Raw genomic sequence first — 20,587 nt, 5'->3', positions numbered from 1 at the left:
AATTATGTGCTGTTCTTATCTAAGGTACTCTTTAAAATATATTTCTTGAATAAAACTCTATAGTAGATATATTAACTTCGTATATTTTACAGCGATATAACTTACACCTAGATATAAAAATATCCATATGATCACACCGAGCTTACATCATGGTGCCCTCTACATTCCATTCGCGAAGCCTTACGTTCCTTACTCACAATACTTATAATATCAACTCTTGACAAATATTAAATTATAAAATGCACTTCATAAATTATATTTTGAAAATAGAGTAAAAAACACACAGGCCCCGCGACCACACACATTACTTTTTAAAAACTAGAGATGTACCAACTGCGTTAAATAGTCGACTATTGAATTTAGGCGATTTTAACAATGCTTTATACAAACAAAATATTGCTGCGAATAGTCGGTTAGTCGACTGAATAGTGCAGTTAGTAATATCGTTATATAATACATTATTTTAGGACGTACTCAGTAATGAGCGAAGTAGAGCATCATATCCTCAAAGTGAACGCCTTATACTATGATATGACTAAACCAAACGTTTAAACCTTTACAGTATTATCACACATAATTTTGATGTAAAGTTGTAACAATATTTAAATGAATCTCTAACTAATATATCTCATAAATAGTAATATATTACAGTATTTTTATCTGATTTTTTTTTTGTATTTTTGTAAAAGATTACCTCTTATAACAATTGTTTTACAGTGTTTCAAATAACTACAGTTCTTTCTTTTGCCTGTTTTATTAAGCCAGTTTTATTACTCAAAAAAATATGTTCTGCAATTATGAAATACTTTTTTGAAATCAATATTTACCTTTACATATATATTAATCTGGGCTATAACTTTTAAAACTAGCCGTAAAGGAAAAAAAACTGTAGATAAGACAAAACAGTGCAAAACATTTTTTATATGAAGTACATAATGTTATTCAACAATAATTCGCAAGCGACTTACACTAACATAACATCACGTTGCAAACAATTTATCTTCGCTTTACATACTTATATCTATCCATCAATATATTTGTAAATAAAACGAGCCTAAATTGACAAATTAAACCTTCTAAAAAGCATAGAAGGCAAACATTCATAATATACATAGCTGTAGCGACGAATTCCAAATAAAATATAAATTTCCAATGATTTTTTCAGTCTCAAGACAATAGCCATCTTTACACATACACTCTATCGCGCATGAAACAACAATTGCACGTGTAAGGGGAAAGGAAAGACCACGCGCCGCGCTCATCTGTCAAGCCCGCGAAGAAAATCGCGAGCGAAGACCGCGCTGCTTTCCCGCGCGTCATCCCGCACGCTCCTAAGAACGTACGATAGAGTGTATGCGTAAAGGGGGCTGATAACTAAATATGGCAAGAAAGCCTTAAAACTTGTGTTAATTAAATCAATTAAATTTCAACAAAATATAAATTGTCATGTACTCATAGACTATTGGTAGGCACATAAACAAAAATGACTTGTTTATAAAAGTGCGAATGCTACACGACATAAAACACAATCACCCGACATTGATTTGTTACGAATTATTTTTTAAATTTTATTATAGGACACAATTATTCGATGTCGATTTCAGAAGTTAAATGAATTAGTACAACGAATATTGTTAGAAAATATACTAATGTTAAAAGGATTGATTAGGACACTGAATTCTTATCGTAAAACAATAATCTCATGCGACAATTATGTCCGCAAGATATTTTAATTCTCGAACGTAATTTTCCATTAATATATTTTGATAGGTTTTTTTTGCGTATCATAAATATCGAATGGCAAACCATATTCCTATTGATATTGGTTCGGTATCTTAACAAATAAATCTACAATCGGGAACAACTGTGCACACAAATTAAAACAAAATTTTACCTTTAAAAAACTCAAACGCGTTTCTATACTAAGTTCATAAAAAAGTGCGAATCCTAATACGAAATACTTACGTCGCTATTGTGTAGGAATGATGTATATGCCTTTATTTAGAGATCAAACATTATACAACGCTAACAGTAGCGCGATTCTCTACAAACGGTATCGAGAATTTGACATTTAAAATGTACTGCAAAAATAGTTCTTACGCCGCCCGCTAGAGGCGCTGATTTTCATAGACCATTTTTCGATAGGTAGCCGGTTAATGATAGAGAATCGCGCTACAGAACTTAATACACAAACTTAACTTTGGCTGTTAATACTTCGAGCGTTCGTTCACTGGGTGACAAGTTACTGCTGTGTATGAGGGACTTTTGTTACACACACTGTATAGTCCAATGATATATTGTTACTGTTTTCTAATATAATATGAGTTATATCAAGCCTATATAAAACGAATATGGATGAGATATTTTATAGTACATATTATTACGTTGTGGCAGTGTTGGTACCAATTTAATTAGCTAAGCAAATCGACATACTTTTCATCATTTGCTACATTTTCATAAGCATTAAAACGATTAAAATCTATTTTTTTATTGCCTATTAAAAACTGTATATCCAGGGCTCTATAGGTAATTACAAATCAGTGACTGTAACAAAAAGTCCTTCACACACGTCAATTTACAACGAGACACGAAACTTAGCAGTATATATTTTATTATTATTTATACATAAGTACACATTAGAATTTGCCTCGGCATTAATGATATTTCACAGTAAATGAGTTTAAAGCGTATGTTTATATTGCTATAATACAATTAGATGAGTTACTTACATTGCATGTAAGAGTATAGGCCAGGCCAAAAGGCAAATTCTTGACAGTCGATTCTGAAAGTACCGTATAGCTGAGGTGTGTGTGAAACTACAACAAAGTCGCCAACTAGCCGACATCGACATAATAATCCGCCGGCGTTGTACTAGATGCCAGCGGCTCGTTATTTCAAGAGAATCGTGTTAGTATCTTGTTCTTTGGAAATAATTCGCCGAGATAATGTTGTCGACATTTGTCGGCGGCGATCAGTAGATTCCACAGAGTTACTAGGGTTTATTTATGTATGTATTAAATTTAGTTTTTAATTAGTAAATAAAATGATAGCCCTACAAAATTTTATTTTTTTAATAATTCAGTTACATAGTTTTATTGTTCTCTGAATATTCAAGACATTTTAAAATTTGTTTTAGTTGTTATTATGAATTCTAAAAAAAGTTACTGTATTGTAGTAAAGTTACCAAGTACTTGAATTTATAATTTTACTCCTAACGATATGATTTTAAATGAATACAAATTCCCGCTATATTTTGTGGTGACAATGATTGAGTATTGAGTCTGATAATGATTATGAATATCTACAATAGTAAAGCTTTATTTATTTAAGTCATGTTTCAATCTCATGAAATTCATATGAAATAAATTATAATTTCATTTTCACACAAAACGTCGTATGTTATTGTACACATACGATTTGATCGCTAAGATTGTATTTGATAAAATTTTAAAGCTACGTATTGTGATAATTTTCCTGATACTACTATACTTTCAAGTGCCAATCACGAATACACATCACAATTTTCCTAATGACCGTTTACAGGCATATATACAAACTTTCCTTTATCGTTTTTAGCCATACTTGCGGCTTATCCAGAACGAAAAAATAATAATTAAGTTATACCGCGGCCTAAGGTTTTATTAGAAATCCGAGACTGCCTCGGAATGTCCTGTGCCCAGAATGTATAATATGTTGTATTCCACCTTTATTACTAAATATTCTGTGGCTTTGAGCTCTCTTTGTTTAGCGAGAACTGTACCGAAAATCTTAAAACTCTGCCAACACTGGTAGGAATAATGTGTCGCGTATTCGTAAATAGCACTATTTAAATAATTGTATTTACCTATGTGATGTATAATGTCAGCTATACGATGTTCCAGAGCGTGTGTGTGGATGTTTAGATGAGGAGCGCGCCGCGTCAGTCGATGGGCGGCGGCTGCGCGGGGATGCTTGACGGTGGCGCCGTGAGGTAGCCGGCTGCGTGCGGGGCCGCTGCGGAACGAACATACATACGTGTTTTAAAAAGACTAGTAGATATAGTAAGTAGATAGGGATACTGCTATTTTTTTAAAATAGGGTTTACTATTCAAAAGTAACATTACATATAAAAAAAATAATTAATATTTGTCATTATAAACTGGTTAGTGGTGATCTGTTTAGAACCTCTACTAACATTTCTTTAATAAGCAAGATTCGTAATTCGTTAAATTTGTTTTTTATGGCAGTTAATCCGTAAGTTAGTAAACTCATACTTTTGTATTCCGTAAAAAAACCTATCGTCGCACCTGTTTTAGTATGTGTCTTACTGAATTATACAATAACAAAAATAAAATGTATACGATATCATAAAGTTAGTACCAGTGAGTTGATGATGTTGCGGCGCGGCCGTGATGAACAGGTCGTGTCTCTGCGCGGCGTAGTGCTCCCACACGGCGGAGCGCGCCAGCACGCCGCGCACGCGCTCGCCGTGCGCCGCGGAGCGCGACATGGCCTTCAGCGCGCGGACCAGCTGCGCCGCCGCGCCGCCCTCCAGCCGAGTCTCCAGCAGCGCCAGCAGCTCGCCTATTAGATCTGTTTCTAATGCCTACGACAGAAACATTCGTTTTATTTTTACTGTCCCACTGCTGGGCAAAAGTCTCCTTCCCAAACGAGGGAGGGATTAGGTGTTGAGTCCACCACGCTGATCAAGTGCGGGTCGGGAAAATGTTAAAAATATTAGTATAATTAAAAAAATTAAGAGTTTTGTGTGTGTTTACGTATACCTGCTATATACACGGTACAGAATGATGTACGCAATGTAATGAAAAAAGTGTAGAACATTTTTGTTAACATTTTTCGCATGAATCGTGCATAATCAATTGCAACGCGAAACAAGAGATTTACTTAGCAATTTTATACACTGCTATCGTGTAAATAGCTACTTGGTGACGAATTCCAGGCAAAAAATAATTGGGTTAACGTTTAACGATTAACGTATAACAGCACAATCTTTTCCATGCTATTGTATAGGGCCTGAAATATAATACATACCTGTAAAACTAGTCTGTCGGTGTTAGCGTTACTAGAGAATATGGTCGCAAGTGCTTCACACGCACAGCCCACGATCTCACGACACGACTTCACCGCACTCTTCAAACCAGCCATAACGTCTGTTTGCGACATGGCTGCTACACACGACTGGAATAAAAACAAAACATTATAGAAGTCTAAAAAATGATGAAAAATGCTCAGAAATAGTTAAATTGTAAATCGCTTAGTGTGATTTAGACGAATGAGTATTAAATGTCAACGCATAAATTCAATACTTACGAGCATAATGAAGTGAGATGTTTATTACTATTCACAAGAATTATGGTTTTCGACGTCAATTTACTATTTCTATAGATCCCAAATATGTTCTGAAAGTTCATGACCTGTGTACTCTGCAGTTTCAAATGAAATAGTTTCATGCTGTTACCTGTGCGGGCGCGAGTGCTGCCAGTATAGGCACAGCGAGGCGGGGAGCGGGTGCCAGCAGGCGCGTGACGCGTGGTATCTCGCCCAGCTGAGCACACGTGTCACCTAGCGCCGGCCGCGCCAGGAGCGCTGCGCATAGGGCACGGGCACACGTCTCACCGCGACTACCCTGTGTATGTGAAATAATTAGTATTAAACACTGTGTAGTCACCATTTCGTTATATGATGTCGATAAACGACATGACCTCGTATAAATCTAAATATGTATTTAATTCATAGAACAATAGGCAGCCTTTGATTTCGTAGTAAAAATTGAACAAGAGAGATTATGGAGACAATAAAATCAAATGACATAAAAAGCGTTTTATATATTTTTTTAAATCAAACAGACACACTTTTCACTGGAAATCAAATACTGCAAACGTTTTCCAAAAATAAACTCTGTAATATTCACGAAACCTTAAACATATTATATGAAATGGAAAACTAATTTTACCTCCGAAGCGTCCTTATTAACCGAAGCAATAGTTTCAGTCAACAACTCTTGTAGGAACCTCTTAGGGCTGCGTAGATTCCAGTGCGGGTTTTGTAGGTACAGCTTGAGGTATACGCCGTCGACGACCACCTCGCCGGGCGGCGCCCATGTTTGTTCGCCCGCCGCGCAACGTTCTAATGTCTCGCGGTCTTCGAATACTATGTTTGGATCTCTCAATTGATCACATTGGTGCCTAGAAAAAAATATATATTATTTAGTGTCAATAAAAATGAGGCGGAAATAGTGAGTAATAGAAAAAACTAAATGTACGGTTAAATAATGATTTTAACACTTTAAATATTTCAGTTTTTATTTAACTTCTAAAAATTGGTAGTAAATAGGCTACTAAAAGTTCTCAATTGTAAACATAGTTTCTTGTTCTTTTTGTTTCTTAACAGTAAAGATAATCTGACAAACCGTGTGCCTATGTGAACGTGCACGCACTCTTAAACGTACTATAAATTCATGCGATAATTACATTTTGACTGGCTGGATTACTGAACGACATTTGTATGCATATTTTTCTAGCATATTTGCATGACTTTTTTATCACTATCGATATTTTGTGCCCCTAGATCAACAAAAAAACATAATAATATAATATTGAACAGTAAAACAAGAATCATACTTGTCTCTTAGCTGCGCGATGTGCTTGGCGAGCCTGCGGCGCGTGTCGTCGGTCCACACGAGCTCGGGGTGTTCGTGCTGCGCGTCGAACATGTGCACGGCGCTGGCCGGGCCCGACTCGCGCATCGCCTCCGCGAACACGCCCGGGATGTAGCGCGATATTGTTAGACGCACCTGAGTATTTAAAAATTCGGTTTATTTTAACTTATGATTATTATTATTCGAAATAGACTCTACTACAAAATTTCCTTTTTGTTGCTAGTCACAATTTTAAAGTTGTGTTTGAGTTGTTCGGGAGTTGAAACCGTCGCAATGTGTCAATGACAAAATCCGAAAGTTAACAGTGTCCTGCGTATTTTGACTTAGTTTTAGTACTGGAAACAAGGTTTAAGAGGTAATTTTTGCTTGAAATCATATAGAATATTATAATATATGTGAAATAGTATAAAGTTCATAGTAAAGTATGTAGCTTACCTTAGGTCCGTGTAACTTGTCGGCCATCATTCTCGCTAATAGTTCTACAGCTGCCTCTCTAGTTTCCGGAGTTTTACTATTGCAGAATAGATCAAGTAGATATATCACACCACCTGCAAAAAAACATAATAATATTAAGCTTTCAACTTGAAGAATAGGTGAATTTGTATAATTCGATTTTGTAGCAATTTCGCACACACTACTACCGACGTAGACGTATTTCTACGGTCATTCTATCACACTGTCAGGTATGGCTCAGACCACGGTTACGGACGAGAAATGCAGAAGTGGTCTTTCTCACATGAAATCTGTTTCACGCGTGATATAGCGACTGCATAAAGTCAACAACTATCAATAGTACAAGACTCCACTAATCGTACTTGAAGAGCATACCGATTTGACAAACTTACCTTTGTTTAAAGCTTCTTTAACCAGTGCAGTATTAGCCAGTAGTGCCGCCGTGGCAGGTACAGCGTCAGTAGACGGTGGTCTCATAGCCAGCAATGCTAGCAAGTGGTCCAGTACTGCAGACGCGGCCACATCTTCTACACACTCTTAACACTACATCTACCAACTTACCTTTGTTTAAAGCTTCTTTAACAAGCGCAGTATTAGCCAGTAGTGCCGCCGTGGCAGGTACAGCATCAGTAGGTGGTGGTCTCATAGCCAGCAGTGCGAGCAAGTGGCCCAGTACTGCAGACGCGGCCACATCCTCCACACACCCTTAACACTACATCTACCAACTTACCTTTGTTTAAAGCTTCTTTCACTAGCGCAGTGTTAGCCAGTAGTGCCGCCGTGGCAGGTACAGCATCAGTAGGTGGTGGTCTCATAGCCAGCAGTGCGAGCAAGTGGCCCAGTACTGCAGACGCGGCCACATCCTCCACACACCCTTAACACTACATCTACCAACTTACCTTTGTTTAAAGCTTCTTTCACTAGCGCAGTGTTAGCCAGTAGTGCCGCCGTGGCAGGTACAGCATCAGTAGGTGGTGGTCTCATAGCCAGCAGTGCCAGCAAGTGGCCCAGTACTGCAGACGCGGCCACATCCTCCACACACTCCCGGCTGCCACTTGCGGCTAACACCACGCGTAATGCGGCTGATTGTAACTCGGGATGCGCTCGGGCTGATAGTAGCCCGAAGATTAAACCGAATTGGCCGATGCATTGGATTTCTACACCTGTGGAATAGAATAAGAATTAGTGAAAAAGAAAACTTGTGAACTACGGTTGATAGAGGCGAAGAACCAGGCATTGAAATGTCATTTTCGAATACGTAAGGCTGTAGTACAAGACATAATTGAATGATTAAAATGGTGTGAGATATTCAACATGTACAAAAGTGTGATTGAAAATATGAGTTATACGCTAGACTAAGGTCCGAATACTGAAACATCCTTCAACTTTCAGAACATAACGCTGAAGTACCACGCTTTGCACTTTTTCGTGTATCGTAGCAACCGAAAAACTTAAGCATCATATAAGTATTTTTTAATATTTCTGCATTCGGGCGTAAATTATCTGAAAGTAACAAGACTCAATACTGTCCAAAGTGTAAAGTTAAAATGTTATTTGTCTTACCTGGATTCTTAATAATAACGTTAGCTAAAGCTGTGAGCGCGTAAGTGACGTGTTCCACTCTCTCCGCGTCCATGTCGCTTTGTGTCTGCTCTTGTATGAACTTCAGCAGATCCAGTATAAATTGTTGAGGATTCTAAACAAGGAAACAATATTTGTTTATTTGTAACTAACTTATAACATATAGCGCAATCTGTCTCGTATTTCAATACCTTTTATGGGAGAACATAGTAGTCAATCTGATATACTGATTGCAAAGTTAACGTAGAAATTGGACAAAATTACCGAAACCCAAGTTATAAACTAAAGCAGGGAATTCACTAGACGGATAGAGACGAGTCAGTAGACATGTTAAATTATGAGTCGATTGAAAACAGACGAGACCGATAACTGATAAATCTCAAACATTTTCCAAATGTTGTATAAATCACTAAAATATTACCAAGTCAACAGCCGAAAAGACAATACAAAAAAAACATTACAAATAGTTACAAAATCTTTGTCTCACCTCAATAGGGAAGTCAGGTTGTTCATTATAAATATCGATATAAACCCCTCCCACAGACACGAGTCCCTCATGCGCCGAGTACACGAAGGGTTCAACGAGCGGCGCCTCCTCGTCGTCCATTGTCGCGCGACAGTTGCGCAACACGTCCTTCAACTCCGCGCGAGTACTGTTGTCCCACACCAGGTAGGGCGTACGCCAGTTTGATGTGAGAGTTTTTAGTAGCTATGAAGAGAACAAGCATGTTACTAAAATGGAATTTGAAGCTATGTATACACTTACGTATGGGGGTAAAAGTTATATAATAAATGTATTTTTTGTTGATATGGTTGTAGAATTTTAAAACTTGACAAAAACAATTTAATATTGTCCAAAATTTTAAAAAGTAAGTGTACATTTTGGGCAATATTAAATTGTATTAGTCAAATCTTAAAATACCGTTATAGCAACCTAATCAGTAAAGTATTTTTTAAGAATATTTTCTCAGACAAAGTTTTTAAAAAAGCACTAACTGAAGACATCTTTACAGAATGCCATTAAGTAAAGATCTCTTCAGTAAGTGCTTATTCAGTGAATGGATTGAACACATTGATACATAATTATCCCTTTTACTAACAAGTCAATACTACTTCTCATGATAAAAATTACTATTTTTAATAGCTCTCCAATAGATATTATTCAAACTCTCCAATTTCATGTAAGTACAAACCTCATGTTGGTCAGGTTCAGCCAGTCGTCCGCACAGATAGGGCGTGAGTAGCGTGTGTAGCGCACTACGTATACGTTCATCCTGGGGTGACGGGCTCGCGTGCGGACCGTACATCGCCGCTAGCGCCGCCACGCATTGTTTAGCTAGTTGATTTGCTACCTCCTGTCATACGAAGAAAACAATTTGAGTTATGTTATTACAAGCTTCTTTATGATGATATATTGTTGCATTGTGTAGTAAACAAACTATAGGCAGAGCCGTAATACGTAGTACTTCAATCATGTATTGAGTCTCGGCAATCACTTAGCCAAGGTTTTCAGATTTGCTTTTTTATAGATCTCAAGTTGATTGATTCTTAATAGGATTCAAACATGAATTAAGTACGAAGTGTATCGGATCACCATCTTCTTACAAAATCGTTAAACTTAAGCAATATTGATGTGTTTACAGTAAGGGTGAGATTTGGGTGACAAACTGTGATTAATAATTATAGATCCTTAGCCTTTGATGTTAATGGTTTTATTTACTGTAGCGGTGACAAGCAGTTCAAATAGGAACATGCTTAAAAAAGTTTGTAAAGAATATGTGACAGTAAAATGTACCTGTTTGTTAGCCTGTACATCAGTATCTACGCCTGATTCAGCGAGCGTGTAGTCGTATCTGAGCGCGGCGGGCAGTAACGCGTGCAGTGCTCCGGCGCGGGCCAGCTGTGCGCGACACACGGGCTCTGCGGCCAAGGCGCCTACTGCTGCTGCACCCGCACACGCTGTCTCACCCAAATGCTAAGAAAAAAGGTATTTTATTAATTTATTTTACAACTATTTTATAGAATTACGTCTGTTATACCCAAATGTGAAGACAGAGGCGCATAAAATACACCTCCATTTCGCCATTTACAATGCCGGTCCCATATAAAAGGGTGCATACGGCACTCGTTTCTTGCTATTTCAGAATTTGGAAAGGTCAAAAGTACTTTGTCCAACTTGTAAATCGAACCAAAAATCTAGTGGTCGTAGTCGTATAAACCGCCTAGGTGACAAAATCAATTTTTCTTCTAATTAAAAATGACGATGTCTAGTACAGTACACGTACCGGTCTCTTGAGTAAGGGTACAAGGTCGGCACACAGCTGCGGCATGTCGGCGCAGACGGCGCGGCAGGCGGGGAAGGCGGCGGCCACGGCGAAGCAGCGCGCCGCGTGGCCGCACACCTGAACACTGATGTCCAGCGGCTTGCTGGCCTCCGACAGCACCGGCACGCAGCGAGACATGGCCTCGTGGAGCACCTGACAATAATAATACCACTTAAAAAGTGTTCGAAGTTTCCAAGAACGGAAATTACTGGAAACAATTTTGTCACATTTCAAGACGGGCTGTATCATACAAACTGTAGAAACCTAGGTTAATGAGCTTTAAATGTCAGTTGCATAGAATCATCACTATCTTAGAACAGTCCAAAGAATGTTGAAAAATATTGCTAGGTCGTACTAATCTTTTGTCATAGCGTTTCAATACACGATGCTGGTGAGTTTCTAGATATACAGCTTTAACAAATGTAGTCTCAACCTAACAGCTGTGGGTCGACTAGTCTTTTAATTATTTGTCCATCTTACAGTGTCAAGCCTTTACCTGTAAGCCTCCCTCTCTACGCAGTTCCTCCGCGTTAAGAGCAGAACACCGCACAGTAGCATGCGCTAGTTCACAGGCAGCAGGTAATAGTGGAGCCGCGTCGCGCGCTGCAAACAACTGTTCAGCTTCGGCTTCCAAACGCGCCGTACGTAAGAGTTGTGGGTAGCCCGCGTATTTGTATGGAGCCAGCACTGTTACAAAATAAATAATGGAGTGAATGGTGTATATCAATTTATAAGAAAACTAATAGTGTCATGTATAAAGCTTATAAGTACTGGAACACAGCAGTATTTGATAACAACGAAATTAAATAAAGGTTTTTTTGTATATAATAGAAAAACTATTGCTTGCCGTTACAGTTACACTACATTAATATCATCATCATTGGCCTGAATACATCTAGTGCAGATGATTAAGGTGGCGTATGGTATCACTTTAATATATGTACATTCTTCATATTATATTTTTAACATACCCTCTGAATATCGCTGGAATAGTATAGTCTGCGTGCGTAATATGAGCACGATGTTGTTGGTGTTCGGTCCGTCTCCCGTCCATACGTTGCGACTGCACAAGAACTCGTACGCTTGGTTGACAGACTCGAAGCGATCCTGAACAAAAATATTGGAGTCAACTTTAAATTCTTGCCTTTTAGTCACCGTGCGGTTATTCTGATGTCAATCCTGCTTATTATTGATTAGTAATTTTTTTAATTACCTGTTATAAGGTTAGTTTTCAATGCTTTGAAATAAATTCATAACATAAGGTATAATTATTAAAGCAGTATGAATCGTTTTTCCAATATCCGAAATTGAGTTTCCCACTGTAATATTTGGTTATTATTATATATTCCTACTGGTATTTTTAATTTTTAAAATCTGCCATTCTAAGGTATGTTTTAACTCACCCGTCCCTCAGGGTTCTTATCAGGATGGTACTGCTGCGCGAGGCGGTAGTAGGCCTTCCTGACGGCGGCTTCATCATGAGCGCCGTCGGCCGCCAGCCCCAGCGCCGCGTAGGCCTCGCCCGCCGTCATCGACGCCGGCTTCTTCTCCACCTCGCGACGCCATGCTTCTAATACGTCTTTTAGTAGACCCACCTATAAAAATATTTTGTAGAGTGTAGGATTATTGCATTATAACAAATGACGTATAAATCTATGTCAAACGAGACGACGTAAAAATAAAAACGGTTCCCCTGGAATCCTCAATTATTTTGAACTTAAAGTTGAGAGTCCATAATTTATAATTTAATTCTGAACTGTAAACAGCTATTTATTAAGATACTTTTTACTACTTAAAAGACACTATGGACCAATGTCTAAGAAAGTAAATGCCGCCCTATCAAATCGGAGTAAAGAAATCCTTAAGTACATAAAACAAATTCAATTCAATTCCAAAATTGGGTCTTTAAATTGTATAAAAGTCACTTACCGGATCCGGTATAGGCCATTCAGGGAACCTCGTCATATCGCAGAGATGTCTCAAGTAGAACATGTTACAGAACAGCTCGTGCTGCAGCTGCGGGTAGCACACGGCGGGTATGGCGAGGTACGGGTAGCGCGCCGCGATGTGGGCGCGGAGCCGCGGCGTGAACTCGCCGATGTGCGCTGACACTTTCATTATTAACATGCGTCTGTGGAACGAAATAATAACATACATTTAGTTGATGTAATAGTCAAAAGGTTAAATGTGTGTGTTATTAGTGATTAGCAAAGATCTATAACAACTTCAATGGCTACATAAGGTTGTACATGCAAATACATCGTATACAAAAAACACTAGTAGAGCGTCCGTATTAAAGGTATGTAGAATGCCCTTTTTGTTCAATAATAAAAATAGTTTATATATTTTAAATAAATATGAACAATCGTCGTCCTTCATTTAGCCTAGCTAGCTTTATTTTTTTTAGCATTGTCGTATAGGAATAACATTTTTCTCTCGACATTTGCCTACCCCTACAGGACACATCTAAGATATTAAGTATGTATTTTTGTAAAAAACATTTTGTTGTCAAACATTGCTTACTTATTTGGAAATTTGCTACACAAAAAACTAAGTATGTTGTAACATTCAATCGATATCTTTGTAAAAGACCACCACATACCTCATCTCATTGTTCCAAATAGCTTCAGGCGTATCCCACTCTCCGAGGAAAATCTGCGCGAACTTGTCAGAGCCGTGGTTCTCTAGATAACACACCATTGCTTCTGGCAATAGCTGACCCAGGATCGAGCGTTGCATTATGTCTGAACTTGACTGTAGAACAAAACAAAAAGAAAAGTTACAAAGGTTGTTTAAGTTTAAATATAATTAAATAGATTACGCATTTAATTTTTTTTTGTTACTATAGTTCAAGCTCTGCTTAGTTTGGAATCAAAAGACCGTGTGTGAGTTATCCAATGATATTAATTTATTTATTCAGTAATTCCAAGGTATGAACAAAATACTATTTGTTTTTAATATCACGATAACTTTCTTTAATTGCTCAGTAAAATAGTAATATTTTATTGAAAACCTTTTTTGAATATAATCAACCGAAAGTAAATAAACTCACGACCTGTAAAATACTTTGCATATCTGTGAAATACCAAAAAAAAACGCTAAAATGGTATTTCACACTACTGCTAATGTTCCACTAGTTTTAATACGCATGTTTATGTGCTTACCGTATCAGCCCTGAACGCTTGCTTCATATGCGTCAGCCGCAAGAACCTCGCAATAGGTAGCAGGTTCGATCCCGTGTACAGCAACATGAAGTAGAACACACCAGTCAGGTACAGCTTCGATATTTCTGGGTTGTCTTGCATCACTTCGTATAATAATGTTGCTACCTATCAAAAACATAAGGAATAAAATCTCGAATATATTAGTAAACCGACGGTCCTGTATGACAAGATGTATGGATGTGTACGAGGCAAGGGGAGTTTGTAAGGCGTACCAAGTGGCGTTCTTTGGCTTCTTTCTACCCCAATGGTAAAAAGGCGTGCTTTAAGTATATGTAATATTAGTCCATACGCATTTAGACAGTTTAAGGAAGTCTACATACGAAAGTTTCTAACCCGCCGACGCCACTTGTCGGCAACTTAATGACGACGTTTTAATTTCAAAGTCAGTCTACATGCTGACAAGAATCCTTTAAAATAAAAATCCACTGTCACATAAGCCGTTGGACTATACTTTGGTGCCTATAATAATGTATGTGCACTGATAGTAAAAAAAGCTTTATTCTTACCTTTTCTACTAGTATGGGGTCGAATGTAAGTAATAGTTGAACTACATGTGCTAAGCACGCCGGCTCCGATAATAATCTCTTTACTTTTGGCAACGGTCTTATCACTGCGTCTTCTTCATCTCTGTGAACGAATGAAAGTAACATTCGTTAAAGTCTACATTCTGTAGTATACAAGTGATTGTTTATACAAAATGTTATTGCTTTCGCATCTAGACGAACAGTTTGATATCATGATATGAGGTTAAAAGGCTACAATTGATTCCAGAGTAATATTAAAAAGTAATAAAAAATGGTATTGTCAGTAAAATAGTATTGACAAATAAGCCAGGAAATCTCCGAAACTAACAAACATTTCGAATAAAAACCAACAAATAGCCATTATACGCTCCAGTTACGAACAATTTTATTGCACGAACTAGCCAAAACTCGCAGAATAACCATTTTAACAGCCATTATAAAAATAAATAAGGCGCCTGTTTACCTGCTAGGATAATATCTACAGCACGTAATAAGCAGGTCCAGCACAGTGGCGGCCAGGGCGCTCTCGTCCAGCACGGCGGTACCTCGTGCCACCAGCGTCCACTTCAACTGCGCCACCCCGCCGACCGCGCGCCAGCCTTCCATGCTGTTCGCCCAGCATTTAGTCTTGTTGTTTATCTCCCCGGATTTGTATAGGTCTTTGAGCTGTACAAAAGAAAATATAAGATTTAAAACTTAATAAAAAGCTTGTAATCAATGCATGTCTATACAAATTATGAGTGATTAACGTATTTTGATAAATTCTATATAGCTATAATAGATTCTATATTAGAATTGTAGTACAAATTTGGCACGTTTTTTACTGTTAAATAGCTGAACCTTTAAGATTAAACTTTAGAGGATGACTAATTATATCGATACGGATAGATTTATAGCTAAAACTACACTCTACTTCAAGTTAAAACTGTTTCGCGTTAGTTACAACTAAAAGACAACAAATTTCGACTAAACCTGGTTTCAATATTGACACGCCGATACTCTTAGTCCCAACCAACATCCTTATGAACTGGATATTCAAAGTCCTTATTTCAAAGCATTAGTAGGTACTACGGCGTAGACATTCTCGTAGCCACTCGTAGCCGCTACAACATACCTGTTGAAAGCTAACAGGGCCTTTCCTCTGCACTTTATCGCCTTGTTCTACGTTATAGTACCACTCGCGGTCTCCTGCCGGCTGCTGTTCTCGAGGACCTTCGATCACGTTGCTCTGTGTCGGAACAGTTGCCCGAGACGTGTGCAGGTGTGCTAGTGTCATTAGTTCTACTAGGATTCTGGAAAAATAAATATAGATTACTAACTTATAGGTATTAAATACTTTATGAGGCACACAAGATGAAACTGCGGTTCCATTTCGTCATTTAGGTAGCGTAGGTGATAATTAAGTTAATAGTATTACTTTTTTAAATGTATATTGTAGTTTCATGACAATATTATTAGTTCTTTGTTAATGAATTTAGAATTTGGAGTGACGGCGTCAATAAAAAACGATGTGATAATTCGGTTAGTATGTACAAAACTCCAGTATTTTAATAAAAGAAAACTTAAAAATGCGGAAAAAGTGATATTAAAATAAGTAACGTTTTCTTACCTAATACCATTCCATTCTAATATATCGCTAACATTTCTTCTATGTAGAATTAATTTTGATAAAAACTGCACTAATCTGTCCCGTTCCATTCTATCGCACGTCTAAAACAAAACAACACCCTATACATTAACACATAAACATGAGAATTAAGAACAATTCGTTATACATTGCGTGCTAACTACTGTTGAATTTCCTTACCCTGTCTAACATTTGCACGATGTATTTGGTGTCGGCGAAAGGTCCGATGTCTTCGAAATATCTGCCGTATACAATGCTCATTGCTTGTAAACACATGCATTTCATTTCTACTTTTGGCGTTGATAGAAACCGGTGGTATAGGTCGTTGAAGAATTCGTAACTGAAAAGATAAAAGACACATTATATATTTCCTTAGGCAGGGTAAAACTATTTTAAGGTCTTTAAAAAAACACCAGTGAATAAAACGCCTTGTCCTAGTTTTGTAACGTACAATAACTAGAGATTAAATCGAATTAAATAATTTTATGTCGGTTAGATTGTGTGCTAAATATACAAAATTGATGGAACATGCCAGCTTTTGCCCGTCGACGAACCAGAAACCTAAAAACATATTATCTATTCTTTACATATATACGAATGTACGTTCGTACGTATACGCATACACGTACAAACGTACGTGAAGTCTCACGTATACGTCGTCTTCACAAGTCAGTACGTTTTCTTTGTACTCAAAACTACTACAATATACTCACGACTTTCTAATAGGGCTATCGTCATTATCTCTCTGTTCTAGCAGTATGCGGAGATAGTAGTCGCCGATCTTGACCTCGTTCTGTAGACACTGGTAGTGCACCTCTAGTTCCGCGTGGTTCCAGGATGTTAGAGTAGTCCCTGCCACTTCGCGGTCCGATGTGAACGCGCGTAGTTCGTTTTCTAATGCGTTGCGGAGTTCTTCGCGTGTCTGGTAAATAAAATAAAGGTCGATTATGTAGGGACATGGAAGCTTATTCATTGTTTGATATAATATTCAAATCACTTTTATAAGTGAGTGAACACAGTTAAAAAACCTCTGTATGAAAAATAAACTGTTTTTTTGACATTCCAACTTGAACTTTTATATTAACATGTGGACTACTTGTTAATAAAATAGTTCGACCAAGATACGAGAAGGCCCGAAAATACAGAATACAATCTTTTAAGAACATTTTGGTGAGAGTTATTATTAAGTACCCTTATATATTTTTTAAGAAACACTCAAAACCTTTGTCTCTTAATCAAGGATAAATTCACATACAAAATCTCTCCAATAAATTCCTGGCCATTCGTCACAAACGGTGGTGGAGTCAGCCTTCCTTATACTCTCCTACTTCATCCTATCTTTGGCATAAAAAAATCTATAAATATGAATAAAACTACACTCACAGTATGATTCCAAATAAGATTGGGCAGCGCGTGATCCTTATGGAACTGGTAATAAAACAGCGGCCAGTTGGCAGTAGACTTGACTCTCTCTCGTCGTCTACGCAGTACTACGGGACGGTCGCGGATCGCGTCACGACGTTCCGCCGCCGGCCGGCCGAGACGAGCGGCCCAGTGCTGCAGGGCTAGTTGTGCGTAGTGCTGAAACAATAGGGAAACTCTTTATGGTGGACTTTGAAGTGTTATGTGTTTTGTGGTGTCTGGTTATGGGTTTGCAATGATTGTGAGGATTGTTTCTTTTTTGGTTGTTTATTTGTTTGTTGGTTTGTTTCATACAAGACAGGTTCTTTTTTTATATTAAGAAAGTAGGCTAAGTTTTTTTTCTTCGAATTATATGTCTAATTATTATTCAATTTAGTTCTTAATTACGATAGTCAATGATATAGAGAGTGAATTTACGGAAGGTATGGCAAATGAGGAGAACTAGTAAGAAACTCCTACTCTTTTTAATCAACAAACAATTTAAAAAATATCTAATTGTGTCTTAAACAAACATATTTTTTAAATAAGCTTGATTTTCGGAGGACACATAATTTAGGTGGTAATTTTAGCATAGGTACTTAAGGTTGACCTGGCTTAAATCTACTGGACCAAAGGAATAAAAATTTAACTGGGAAGGAGCATACATAAAAGTGGCTTAGAATAAATTTAGTTTATCTAATTTCAAAAAGGTCTTTATCCTCTTACCGAATGAACGGACCATGTTGGCTGCAAACAATTAGACAGGTCAGTTAATATTATTTAAACATGCTTATTTTACTGCTTAGCCTGTCATGCAAAGACACTTGAAGGTCTATAGGAAATTCTCAGTAGCAGCCAGATTTTAATGCTATTATCAACTACATACACATTAATTAATAGATGATACAAAAATAAAATTCACGAAATGATGATACTAGAATCAATTGTTAGAATGACATAAAAAATTGTAGTTTGCTTTTTCCCGTGAAAAAATGTGCTCCTCAAACTGTCAAGTAAACTAAGTAGATTATTCTGTTACTAAAAGGTTGGGTACCACTGATACACGTTCAGTAGCAATAGCAAGTTTGCGACACGTTGCAAACAGTTCTTTGTTACGAAAAGGTTGAGAGCCCCTGCTTCAAACGATTCTAACGTAACCTATATATTTTAACTTACCTCGACATGTTTCTCAATGTATTTGACTTGTCTTTCGAGAGCTTCCCAGTGTTGTGCGCGAGGTTTGACGCTCGCCTGCGCTAGTTGTAGGTTGTCTCGCTCTGGCTCGTGGTCTAGTGCTGATACAGGCGGCGCTTCTGTCGATTCTAAGAACGCTAGGAGACCTGATGGCTGCGGACGGTAAGATTGGAGTTAGCTATGGACAGTTCTTCTTCAATTACAATTTAAAATTCATTAAGTTGGATAACTTTAATTGAGTAGCGGTAAATTAAAAAACATCAATATTCTTTGTTGACAACTGCTTTACAATCTTACAGTCAGAATTTTATAAGGACCTTATTTTCATTTAAAGTCGTGGCTATATAAGATTAAAAAATAAAAGTATGGAAATTTTAAATGAATTAGTTTAGCAATATGAACTACCTATATGGGACTGAGGAGGATACAAATAAACCTAGTAAAATAGTGTATCTTGTACCATGATCCGTCGCAGCAGCGAGTGCGCGGGCGCGTGGTCGACGAGCCACAGCGCCACGAGGTGCCTGGCCAGGTGGCGGTGGTGCAGGCGCGGCGGCGCGTACAGCGCGGCCAGCAGGTGGCGCGGCAGCGCGGCCTCGGCCAGCGCCAGCGCCTGCATGCGGCCGCCCACGCCGTCGCCGCCCTCCTCCACCAGCGCGCGCATCACCAGCCCCGCGCCCTTCACGATCGCCATCGACGGGTGCTGCACACCGACAATAACAATATTTTTATTTGCGAATGTAACAAAACACCCACAGTCTTTTGAAAAGTTCCGCGAACCGTGCATGTTACGAGTTGAGAAGTATTAAAGTTGAATGCAATGGCAATTTTATAACTAAAAATGTCTGAGTCTAGAAGATTATGTTATGGGCGTTAAAAGGGCACAAATAAGTGTCTACAACAGAACTTTGCATAACGTTACTCAACCTTACCTCAAACAATTTGAAAAGCACACGTCCTCTTTTGGCGACCATTTCGAGCAGTTGATCGAACTGCTTTCCGTCCGTCGTTTCACTGTACGGCACGCACAATGCAAACGTTAAGAAGTCCAACATAGCTGCCACTACTAATGCACCACTCCCTGCAGTCTAGAAACAAAAGAAAATGCCTTTAAATCATGTCAAACACTGAAATATAAATTAAGAGTCTAAATGTGCACGTTGTCTTTTTACAAGCCCTGTCAAACATGGCCACTCAGCTATAAATCTATAGAATTTTCGTGCTTAAAATTGCTGTTGCAGTGAACGTACTTTATGAGCGTCTGCATGAACCCAAAAGAGCTATTTTAAGTACCCAAATCCAAATAAAACCCGTGTATGTTCTGTAACAAGCATAATAACGTCCTTATATTGTACGTAAATAAGAAGAGCGTATGTTAGAACTCACGACATGGTCGGCCCACATGGTGAGCAGGCCGTCGAGGAAGGAGGCGGAGGAGAGCATGCTGGCCTTGTTGAGCTGCTCCTGGCGCAGGTCGGGCTCGGCGTGCATGGGCTGCAGCAGCGCGCACACCGCGTCCAGCGCCGCGTGCGCGCACGCGCTCGAGCCGCGCCGGAGTGCCGCCACTGTGGCCGTGCCGATCCACTCGCGGAAACTTTATA

General features: G+C 38.4%; 1 protein-coding gene across 3 annotated transcripts in view; it reads right to left on the bottom strand.

The window, feature by feature from the left end:
* Positions 1 to 63: 63 nt before the first annotated feature.
* Positions 64 to 20,587, bottom strand: part of Rme-8 (receptor mediated endocytosis 8) — a 29,224-nt gene continuing 8,700 nt past the window's right edge. For 2 of the 3 annotated variants that reach the window (XR_012959840.1, XR_012959841.1), the window contains 24 exons: positions 20,373 to 20,580; positions 19,919 to 20,074; positions 19,447 to 19,689; positions 18,969 to 19,139; positions 17,775 to 17,972; positions 17,105 to 17,313; positions 16,572 to 16,731; positions 16,374 to 16,474; positions 15,879 to 16,056; positions 15,228 to 15,430; positions 14,747 to 14,867; positions 14,181 to 14,345; positions 13,619 to 13,770; positions 12,946 to 13,147; positions 12,420 to 12,611; positions 11,988 to 12,123; positions 11,513 to 11,703; positions 10,978 to 11,169; positions 10,488 to 10,667; positions 9,886 to 10,047; positions 9,180 to 9,401; positions 8,675 to 8,807; positions 7,842 to 8,274; positions 7,094 to 7,206 (listed from right to left, as the gene is read on the bottom strand). Coding sequence is in view for 1 of the 3 variants with exons in the window: in XM_076124836.1 (XP_075980951.1) it covers positions 3,920 to 3,993; positions 4,360 to 4,585; positions 5,032 to 5,178; positions 5,459 to 5,626; positions 5,954 to 6,185; positions 6,621 to 6,793; positions 7,094 to 7,206; positions 8,011 to 8,274; positions 8,675 to 8,807; positions 9,180 to 9,401; positions 9,886 to 10,047; positions 10,488 to 10,667; positions 10,978 to 11,169; positions 11,513 to 11,703; positions 11,988 to 12,123; positions 12,420 to 12,611; positions 12,946 to 13,147; positions 13,619 to 13,770; positions 14,181 to 14,345; positions 14,747 to 14,867; positions 15,228 to 15,430; positions 15,879 to 16,056; positions 16,374 to 16,474; positions 16,572 to 16,731; positions 17,105 to 17,313; positions 17,775 to 17,972; positions 18,969 to 19,139; positions 19,447 to 19,689; positions 19,919 to 20,074; positions 20,373 to 20,580 (5,272 nt within the window). In the remaining 2 variants the exon portion in view is untranslated. Of the gene's footprint in view, positions 3,994 to 4,359; positions 4,586 to 5,031; positions 5,179 to 5,458; positions 5,627 to 5,953; positions 6,186 to 6,620; positions 6,794 to 7,093; positions 7,207 to 7,841; positions 8,275 to 8,674; positions 8,808 to 9,179; positions 9,402 to 9,885; positions 10,048 to 10,487; positions 10,668 to 10,977; positions 11,170 to 11,512; positions 11,704 to 11,987; positions 12,124 to 12,419; positions 12,612 to 12,945; positions 13,148 to 13,618; positions 13,771 to 14,180; positions 14,346 to 14,746; positions 14,868 to 15,227; positions 15,431 to 15,878; positions 16,057 to 16,373; positions 16,475 to 16,571; positions 16,732 to 17,104; positions 17,314 to 17,774; positions 17,973 to 18,968; positions 19,140 to 19,446; positions 19,690 to 19,918; positions 20,075 to 20,372; positions 20,581 to 20,587 lie in introns of those variants that run through there. The other variant, XM_076124836.1, reaches the window with a different exon arrangement.

This window comes from Anticarsia gemmatalis, chromosome 17, assembly GCF_050436995.1.
Source record: "Anticarsia gemmatalis isolate Benzon Research Colony breed Stoneville strain chromosome 17, ilAntGemm2 primary, whole genome shotgun sequence".
NCBI lineage: Eukaryota > Metazoa > Arthropoda > Insecta > Lepidoptera > Erebidae > Anticarsia > Anticarsia gemmatalis.
This window is presented reverse-complemented; position numbering and strand designations above follow the sequence as displayed.